The sequence below is a fragment of the Parus major genome, chromosome 13 (genome assembly GCF_001522545.3).
Source record: "Parus major isolate Abel chromosome 13, Parus_major1.1, whole genome shotgun sequence".
In the NCBI taxonomy this organism is placed as follows: domain Eukaryota; kingdom Metazoa; phylum Chordata; class Aves; order Passeriformes; family Paridae; genus Parus; species Parus major.
Genome location: NC_031782.1, coordinates 3,185,869 through 3,195,399, shown reverse-complemented (window position 1 = coordinate 3,195,399; position 9,531 = coordinate 3,185,869). Strand labels below are relative to the sequence as shown.

Below are 9,531 nucleotides of genomic sequence, written 5' to 3'. Positions count from 1 at the left end.
TCCCTGCCTCTCCTGGGCACAAAACCGCTCCTTAATCTACTTAAACCAAGTGGTGTCTGCCCTGGCTTTGGAGTGAGGACATCACCTCTGCCTTCCCATGGCTTCTGTCTCTTGCTCTGGCCCATGGGAGATGTCTCCTTCCCAGTGTTTGGTGGCAGCAGGTGTGATGGTGCTGGCCATGGAGGAGATGATGGGCAGGTCCCTTGACTGCTGTGTGTCAATGGCAGCCTGGGCCCATGGCAGGAGAGAAGGGTTCATGTAGTGAGGATGATGATAACACAAATTACTCTCAGCACTCGCTGTCCATGCAGTTGGTACTGCCCGTGGCCGCTGTGCCCTTCAGCATCCACTGGAAATCAGATGTCAGATTTTCAGGGTATGAATCTGCAGTGATTAGAAGGAGGAGGATGCTTTGCCCCGCCACACCTTGGGGGTAATCTCTCTGTCACTCTGCCTGGAGGGATGAGCTCATGCTGTGAGAGCTCCTCTTTTAGAGCTGCTTTCCTTCCAAAGCTGGCACATGTTTATTTTGAACTTAAAATGAGATGACTGTTTCCATCCATTTCCAGCATTAACCCTTGGGTTGCTATTTTCTGTTTCTTCCCACCTGGGATTTTTCAGTACCGTTCCCATCACTGACAAGAGTCATGGACAACAGGAGGCTGCTGGAGCAGCACCAGTGTCCATAGGATCCTGATGTCCCCAACAGATCCAGCAGCAGCTCAGGTGGTGGAGCTGCCACTCTGCTTTTTAGCTCTGTGGAGGGGATGGCTGGAAAGGGAGAGGGCCCTGAACCCAAGCTTGTTGGGAGAGTAATTCAAAACAATTTTAGGAAACTGAAGAAAAAGCCTGAAAATGCAGAATGCAATTCCAGGCACAGGTGCTGCAACTGGGCAGCAAAAATCAGCACCTCAAGGGGAGCCACTTTCCCAGTGGCACTGGAGTCACAGTGGCTCATGAACACAGCAGAAGTAAAGGTCATGCTGTGGCAGATGAAACAGAGAAACGGACTTTGTACAAACTTGGAACAGAAATGGCTGCTGCAGGGATATGGAGTGACCTGCTCAACACATATGCTCTCAATAGGCTGAAGTTCAGGATGGGGATGCAGTGGGAGATGCTCAGTGAGGGAGCTCTTCCAATCACTCCCATTGGGTGAAGAGGGGGACCAGGTGCTCCCAACACCTCATCCAGCGCTCAGGATTGGATGTTTCAGACATCAGCCTGAATCTCCCTTTGCTGACTTGGATTTTGCCCCAATATGTTGGTGTGGTCTTGCCCAAGCAGGGGGGACCCTGTGTGGCCCCTCCAGCTGGTTCCTGTCCCCTCCTGCCCTGCAGCATCCCAGAGCTGTGTGTTCATGCCAGAAGAATGGACAGTGCCTGGTACTCTGGCTGGGGGCTTGGAATGCTGCCACAGGGCTGGTGCCCCCTGGGAGAGCTGGCCTGGCCAGGTCCCCACCACTTGCCCTCATCTGGGTATTTTTAGAGGCAAAATGTTGTTTAGTTGTGAGAAAGAGAATGGCAGTGGCAGGAGGGGAAGCTGGGCAGCAACGATAGGGCAGCTCCTTCCGCAGGCAATGCCTGTGCAGCTCCAACCACTGGGGCCAGACGCCTCCAGGAGTCAGCACTGGGACCCATCCCAAGCCAATTCCACTGGGAACCTCTGCTGACTCCAAAGCTCACACCATGAGCCTCCCCACATGGGGCCAGCAGGCACTGTGATCCTCACCTGTGATCCCTCCTGGGGACCCTCACTGCTGCAAGTACCCACGTCCCATCCAGCATCCCATCGCATCCAGCCCCCCCAGACCCCAGCTGAGCTGCACCCACCCCGACAGGGGCTGGGGGGGCTGGCAGGGGCCAGTGTTCCTTGGGCTCCAGCTCCCAGGCGCCAGCGGCTGTTTTTAGCCCAGAAGAAAGTCCAATGTTTTGAGATTTTCTATTTTGAGCAGCAAAGCTGAAGAAGTGGAGCAGCCCCTGACCCCCGGGTGTCTGTGCAGAGTGATGCAGGCAGCCAGGCAGGGTGGGTGTGGGGCAGCTTCTGCCCCCCAAGGGGGATGCGGTTGCCCCCAGGTCTTCGCCCCACAGCTGCCTCTGTGGCCTCTTGCACGTCAGGCTGTGCCGGAGCCTGTTCCCATGCGATCCCATCTCTGACACTCTCCCAAGGGAGAACAGCCTTTCCGGCACTGAGATATCATTCCTCCTTTCCCTCCTGCAGCAAGATCCCAGTCCAGCCCCCGAGCAGGATGTGGGGTGTCCACACCAGACCTGCGACCCTCATTCCCCACCGTGGCTACGTGTGTGCCCTCACAAAGCCCCCGTGACATAGCACAGCTGGCATGTTCCCAGAGGGGACAGCCCCGGCAGAGAGGCACAGGGCTCAGACTGGGCTGCTGTGGTGGCACAGCCAGCTCAGCCCAGTGCTGGTGACGCTGCCACGTGGAGGGTTTTGTCTCCTTGCAGCAGCTGTGGGGTCCATCCCCTGCACAAGAGAGTGCAGACATTCATCTGAGAGTGGGGAGGGCTGGTACTCACTGGAGCTGCCACAGCAAGTTGTCACCATCACTGCTGTAAGACATACATGTGGGGTGATGCAGGTGACAAAAGGTGCTGGCAGCTGGTGCTGCTTTTTGGGCTCCCTGGAGGCAGATGCCAGCACCAGGCACAGGCTTTGGTCTTGTTTTATTCAGTCCTGCATTTCCAGAAGCACCTCAAGCTGCACACTGGCACTGCCATCCAAGCTCTGTGGTAGGGCCAGATGCTGTGAGCACTGAGCAGGGTTGGGGGGTGTCCCAACAGGTCCCTAAGTGCAGTGCCGGCGGGGGATGGCGAGGAGCCGGCGGAAGGCAGCACGGAAGTCCCGGTTGAAGAGGGTGTAGATGAGGGGGTTGACGCTGCTGTTGCAGTAGCCGATCCAAAAGAAGAAGTTGAAAAGGGGCTTGGACACGTGGCAGCCCTTTCCACAGAGAGCCCCCAGGCTGTAGGTGAAGAAGAAGGGGAACCAACACAGCACAAAGGCCCCCATCACCACAGCCAGCACGACGGTGAAGCGCCGCTCCCTCGCCCGCACCAGCCGGCGGCGGCACAGCAACACGCTCTGGTGCTGGCTCCGACGCCTCCATCCTGGCATCCCAACTCCCGACACCTTTCCATCACCGCTGGAGGGGCGCGGGGAGCGGGCAGCGAGCAGGGCGGCCGCCCGCCGGGCAGTCAGGCGGTAGATGCGGCAGTAGACGGCAACCATGACGAGGCAGGGGACGAAGAAGGAGGCAGCGCAGGAGGCCAGCACATACCAGGTCTCCTGGCTCAGCTGGCACTCCCTCCCACCCGGCCGTGGCCGCAGGAGTGGTGGCAGTGCCACCAGGGCCGCTGCCACCCACACCGCCCCGATCATGGCCTTCACCCGCCGAGGGCTGCGGCGCAGGTTGAGCCGTGCCGCCCGTGTGACGGCCCAGTAGCGGTCGAGGCTGATGGCACAGAGGTGCCCGATGGACGCGGTGCAGAGCAGCACGTCCAGCGCCAGGTACAGGCTGCACCACAGCCCACCAAAGTACCAGTAGCCCATCACCTCATTGGCCAGCGAGAAAGGCAGGACGAGGATGGCCACCAGGATGTCTGCCGAGGCCAGGGACACAAGGAAGAGGTTCTGTGGGGCTTGAAGAGCCCGGCTAGTGGAGATGGCCACCACCACCAGAGCGTTGCCCACCAGCGTGGCCAGCAGGACGGACAGGGCGGCCAGCAAGATGAGTCCTGTGGCTGCTGGTGAGTGTGGGGCGCTGCTGGCGCCGCTGCTGTTACTGGAGATGTTGGGAAGGGCGCTGGCTGGCTCCATGCTGGCCCGGCCCCTCAAGCAGATAAAGCCCCATGGGGCTTTCCCCCACCCTGCTCACCGGTCCCGAAGCGGCTGCGGTGCAGCCCCAGCATCGCTGAGTCCCCGGAGGGCTCTCCCGGCTGCCTGACTCCTTCACTGACCCGGTCTGGTGGCGAGGTCGTCCTGGCCCAGTGGTTGCCCGGCTGGGCATGCGGGACAGCGGCGGTGCTGGGAAAACAGAGAGGCTCCCACGGCAGCACTGCTGGCTCTGCTGGTCCCAGTCCGGAGGAGGGCGGGCGGGAAGGAGGGAAGGAGGGAAGGGTGGGCCGATATCATTGGCAGGAACCCAAACATCTGTGGGCAGTGGGAGAAGCTGTTATTGCCACTTAAAGGGCTCCTTTCAGGTTCGCCATGGCAGGAGGGCTCCAGCCACGGGTGCCAGGGTGCCTGGTGGTGCAGGGGCACTGCCCAACCATTCCGAGTCATCATCCTGCTGATCCCAGCCCAGCAGCACCACAGCAGCCCAGCACCTTGCCTGGCTGCCCCGTGCTGTGTCTCACTCACTGATATGCTGCTGTGGCATGGCACACAGTGGGGCACCATGGACCCCACCAGTTCAGCCCTTTGGGGATGAGGCGGGAGCCAGAAGATGCTGCCTGTGACAGCTCAGTACGGGTGGCTACAGACCTCGGGGTTCAGCTGTGGCATCATCACCATGTGTCCCGCAGCACAAGTGTTTGGTGTGCCCCCAGCACCAGTTGGGCTGAGCAGTGGTGGTGTGTGGGAAACGGGGAGCCTGGTGGATGTGGGGTACCTGTGACAGCAGGGTTTGCAGAGGAAGGACCCAAAGAGACACACACAGGGGCGTGGGCGCTCCCCCTTTATTAGAGCTGAGCAGGGATGGTGGGCACCAGCGGCCACAGGAGCAGCAGCCCTGTGTGTGCATTGGCAGCTAGAGCCGTGTGGCACCGTGCGGGAGCGGGCGAGGAGAGCCCACCCGCATGGTGGGGCTGGGCATCTCCTCGGGGTAGGAGAGAGCGGGGTTGTCCAGCCCCAGCCTGGCCTTGTCGCGGGGAGCGCCATCGTGCTCATCCCAGCCCTCGGGGCTGCGGCAGCGGTCGGTGCAGCACAGGGTGGCCTGGGTGATGACGCGGTCCAGTGGCTGCAGCGAGTGCATCCAGGCGGGGAGGAAATCCCAGGTCTGCAGCCACTTGGGCAGGCGCCCGGGGCTGTGTGCCTGCAGCGCGTTCACCAGCCCGACGAAGAAGAGGAGGCCGAGGAAGGGCGCGCCCACCCCCACCAGCGCCCGCCAGCCCGCCATGGAGATGCCGAAGATGAGGGAGGGCAGCAGGAGGAAGCAGATGATGAGGTACAGCACGGCAAACCAGCGGTACTTGGCCGTGCGCTCGCCCAGCGCCTTGGCCATGCGGATGGGCAGGCGGGTGAAGGGCAGTGGGTACCACAGGAGGATGCCCGAGATGTTGAAGAAGAAGTGGCACAGAGCAATCTGCAAGGATGGCATCACCATCAGGCCGGGCACGTGGGCTTCCCCCAGCCCCTGCCCTGCCTGGTGATCCCGTCCAGCTCAGCCATGGCGCCCGGCTGACTGTACCTGGAAGGAGCTGGCCAGTTTGTCCCCTGGGCTGGCCAGGGCAGCCAGGATGGCAGTGGTGGTGGTTCCAATGTTTGAGCCCAGGGTCAGTGGGTAGGCACGCTCAATGCTGATCACCCCCAGGCCTGTGGGAGAGGCACCCTGTCCATCCCATCGCTCCTGGCAGTGCCATCCCAAGAAGGCACAGCTCCTTTTTTCCCTCTGAGTGCTTTAGCACCCACAGGCCAGGGAATGGCACACGGCAGGGAATGAGGAATGGCCGGGACTCACCGATCAGGGGTGTGATGGCTGAGGTGAAGACAGAGCTGCTCTGCACCACAAAGGTCATCCCAGCACCCACCACCATGGCAAAGTACCCGGTGAGCCAGCTGAGCGGGTGTGGAAGGTCTGCCACGGCATGGCCATGGACATGGACACAGACAGGGACATGGGCATGGACATATCAGGGCTGGGGGTCGGGGGCAGCCGGGGACAGGTCTGAGGATGGCAGGTGGAGATGGGCATGGGTGGCCATGTGGCATGTGGTCTCCATCCTACTCACCAGTGTTGATGACCTTCTGGATGGCTTTGGCCACCTGCCCCTTGAGCAGGGAGTTGAGGAGTTTGACCAGGAGGATGAGGCAGGTGCAGAGCACGACAAGGGACCCGGCCAGCAGCACCAGCCCCACGGCCAGGTCAGGCAGTGGTGTGTCGGTGAAGAGGTGCTCACCTGCCCCACAGCACGGCTGGGCAAGGGGCTGGGGCTGGCCCGGCCCCGCTCACAAACCTGCCCCCACAGACAGCCCCACACCTGGACCCCAGCGCAGCATCTCCCAGCCCTGCCCCACATCATGACTCCAGCACTTCTCCATTACTTGTACAACCCCCAGCCCTTCTTGCACCTTCCCAGCCCCATGCTCTGTGCCGCAGCCCTGCCCAAGCCCTCAACACCCACTCACACTTCTGCCTGGTGATGTTGTGGAGGACCTCGATGCCCTTAGTGCTGCAGTGGCTGGGGGATGTGCAGTTTGGGGGGGTCCCAGGCCCTGCAGTGGTGATCTGCAGGGAGAAGGTGGGCTACAGCTGGCTGCAGCACCCTCAGCCTGCCGTTGCCCACCACCCATCCTCTGTGGGATTGTTTGGTGGCCCCAGCAGGGCCACAGGCCCCTGACCTGTGGAGATGCAGGGCCACACCAGACGCGGATGAGGCTCCGGTTGCGCAGGCTCTCATCTCCTGTCGCGATGCCCGTGATCACAGACTTGTCCAGCTGCAACAACACACGTGTTGGAGAGGGCTAACAGCACTCACAGGCTGGGGACATCTTCACTGGCATGGGGACGCCAGTGTCAGCCTGGGGACACTTGGATACAGCTGCCATCAAAGGGACACCAGTGCTGGGGACATCACCACCAGGCAGCGGCATACTACGCTGGCAAACATAACAGCTGAGGAGACCTGGATGATGAGCTTGGTGAAGGGCTCTGTGATGATCTTCAGCAGGTCAGGGGCATCTTTCCCGCTGCGGATGTTGAAGGTGGCCACAACCAGGCGGGTGATGTGGTGCAGGTACCCACTCACCACCTCCAGTGGCAGCAGTACCAGCACTGAGAGCCAGTTGAAGCAGTCGTGCACCGTGGCACCGGCGAAGGCCCTATGCAGAATGAAGGAGCCTTTTGGCATGAGGTGGTCCTGAGGAGCAGCCCCCAGCCTCAGAAGTGTCCTCTGACCCATCCAGCTCTCACCGTTTGAACTCACTGCGGTCACCAGCCTGCATGAGGGCCACGATGGTGTTGGTGACTGAGGTGCCGATGTTGGAGCCCATGATGATGGGGATGGCAGAGCGCACCTCCAGCACTGGGGACAGAGAGACCTGCTAGCCTTGTATGGCCCGGCTCAGGGTGACCCCATCCAGCCATCCTCTCCCTCAGCCTCAGGTCCCCAGGAGCCTCATGGGCACACTCACACCCTGAGGAGACCATGCTGACGATGATGGAGGTGGAGGTGGAGGAGCTCTGCACCAGCACGGTCACAAGGATGCCCACCACCAACCCTGCCACTGGATTGGAGAGGATGGCGTTGTCCTTGAAAATGTCCCCTGCCACCTTGCCTGTAAGAGAATATGAGCACAGGCTGCTGGCACTGCCAGTGCCACCAGGTTCCCAGGCATCCCTGCCACCCTGCTACCTCCAGCCAGCTGGAAGGCAGAGCTGAGCACGTCCAGAGAGCACACGAAGAGGTACAGGAACCCAAACATCAGGGGCACCTTTAGAAGGGAGACACAGAAGGACTGGACCCTGGCCCAGCACCCGAGCTCTGTGCAAGACAAGAGAAAGTGTTAAACTCCTGCTATGGCATGGTCCTGGCTCCCCAGGCTCCTACAGCCTTATTCCACTCTCATGGCTCTTGGCAGCACAGATCCCAGGGCCCCCTCCATCTCCTCCCACCCTGGAGTGCCTTGTGCCAGCTCCCCCATTGTCCTCAGCTCTTCCCACATCACCCCAGGACACTGAGGGTCTCTCCACCAGCACTCCCCTCCCATCCTGGCACCCCACAGTCCTGGCACCCAAGTACCCCAGGTGCCTCTGTCAGATCTCTGGGGTGTTCCCTAGCCCAGGTGCTGCGAGGCCCCCACCACCTCCCCAGGTCTCACCTGGCCTCTGCAGCTCATCCAAGCCCAGTCGGTGCCCCTGCCAGGACAGCGCGTCCAGCTCGTACCGCTCCCGGCCCTCGCGCAGGCGCCCCGGGGAGCCGGGGCAGGGGAAGCCATGGTCAGGGCAAGGCACAGCACTGACGGTGAAGGGGCAGGTGTGGGCACCCGGCAGCCGGTGCAGAGCTGGGGAGAGAGGGCACCTATGTCACAGCCCTGTCCTTGCAGGGACCTCCCTGCAGAGGAGAGCCCAGCACTGCCAGAAGCAGAGCTGAGCCAGGTGAGGAAGAGGAAGAGGTGCCTACCTTGGGGGCTGGGGCAGTAGGCGAACTGTGGCCCGTGCACAACCCTTCCTCCTCGCACCGGGCAGCGACCGGGCAGGACCGGGCTCTCCGTCCGGTAGGGCAGCATCGCTCCTGCTGAGGCTGAGCAGATGTGGCCGCATGTCACCACAGCTGTGCTGCACCAACTGCCACGTCCCCCCAAATCCCTGCAGTGCTGGCACCACTGAGGAGCACCATCCCATCATCTGTTGGTCCCCTGGGCCACCTGCTGCCGCTGTGCCAGCCCAGCGAGCTCCCAAAGGGCAGGCAGGGCAGACAGGAAGGGGACTCCTCCCGCCCAGGGCTCAGCTCACCTGGGGCTGGCCAGGCACTCAGGGCAGTGCCACTTCCACATGCCACATCCACGCGTCTGTCCAGCGAAGTGGCCCTTTATACACAGGCCAAGAGCAAAGTCTAAGGAGCCCCTCGTTGCCCCTCGCCTCCGCTCGCTGCTCACCTCCTCCCCAGAAATTCCTGCAGTTAATGGGTAACCCCCGCACATCCCACGTCAGCCGTGGCCCCGGCGGGATGGGGCACGTGCCCCCGGGGTACCGCGGCCCCGGCACTCCCCGCCTCGCCTGCCCGGGGTCTGGGAGAGCCACGGTGATGAGCAAAGCCGGGGCACTGCTGGAGCCCAGTGCCCGAGGTGATGCTGGAGGAGCCTCAGCTCTCCATTGTTTGGTGCCTTTGGTTTATCCACTGCACGAGAGGAAGAGGAGGAGGACGAGAAGGGCTTGCTGCTGGTGCTGCTGGGGCATCCATCACAAATCAGAGGTGAGGCCATGCACACACATCCAGCACCTTCAGTGCCATCGCAGCATCAGCTATGAGGGACCCAGCTCTGCCCAGGGCATAATGTCCTCATTCCCAGGGCAGTGGAGATGGGTGATCCCCATGTCCTGCCAGTGGTGGTGATGGTGGCACGCAGCTGGGCTCTGCCTGTGCCAGTGGCTCAGTGTGGGACAGCCAGCAGTGCTCAGAGGGCTGTGTGGGGCAGAGCCTGCATCTCCCTGGCACCACATCTCCATGGCATGTGCGATGGGTGAGCAGGAGAGGAGCGAGGCCAGAGCTGCTGTCACCACCTCCTCAGTCCTGTTTATCATTACCTGCTGCTTACACACCTCCAGCCAAGTTTCCATCCACCCACAGGACACCC

The 9,531-nt window shown here is 61.7% G+C and overlaps 2 protein-coding genes across 2 annotated transcripts; both read right to left on the bottom strand.

Moving 5' to 3' along the window:
* Window positions 1-395: 395 nt before the first annotated feature.
* LOC107210518 (alpha-2Db adrenergic receptor-like) lies at window positions 396-4,568 on the bottom strand. The gene has a single exon (XM_015641438.3). It carries the CDS (start codon window positions 3,832-3,834, stop codon window positions 2,806-2,808), a length of 1,029 nt encoding a protein of 342 aa, XP_015496924.1. The 5' UTR covers window positions 3,835-4,568; the 3' UTR covers window positions 396-2,805.
* A 106-nt stretch (window positions 4,569-4,674) lies between these two features.
* Window positions 4,675-8,800, bottom strand: SLC34A1 (solute carrier family 34 member 1). The gene is made up of 13 exons (XM_015641437.1): window positions 8,690-8,800; window positions 8,358-8,477; window positions 8,056-8,238; window positions 7,590-7,718; window positions 7,369-7,512; window positions 7,148-7,259; window positions 6,861-7,056; window positions 6,577-6,672; window positions 6,364-6,463; window positions 5,967-6,134; window positions 5,696-5,812; window positions 5,426-5,550; window positions 4,675-5,320 (listed from the first exon to the last, which is right to left on the bottom strand). The coding sequence occupies exons 2-13, from the start codon at window positions 8,461-8,463 to the stop codon at window positions 4,766-4,768; spliced, it is 2,031 nt and encodes a 676-aa protein (XP_015496923.1). The 5' UTR covers window positions 8,464-8,477; window positions 8,690-8,800; the 3' UTR covers window positions 4,675-4,765.
* Between the last annotated feature and the right edge of the window lie 731 nt (window positions 8,801-9,531).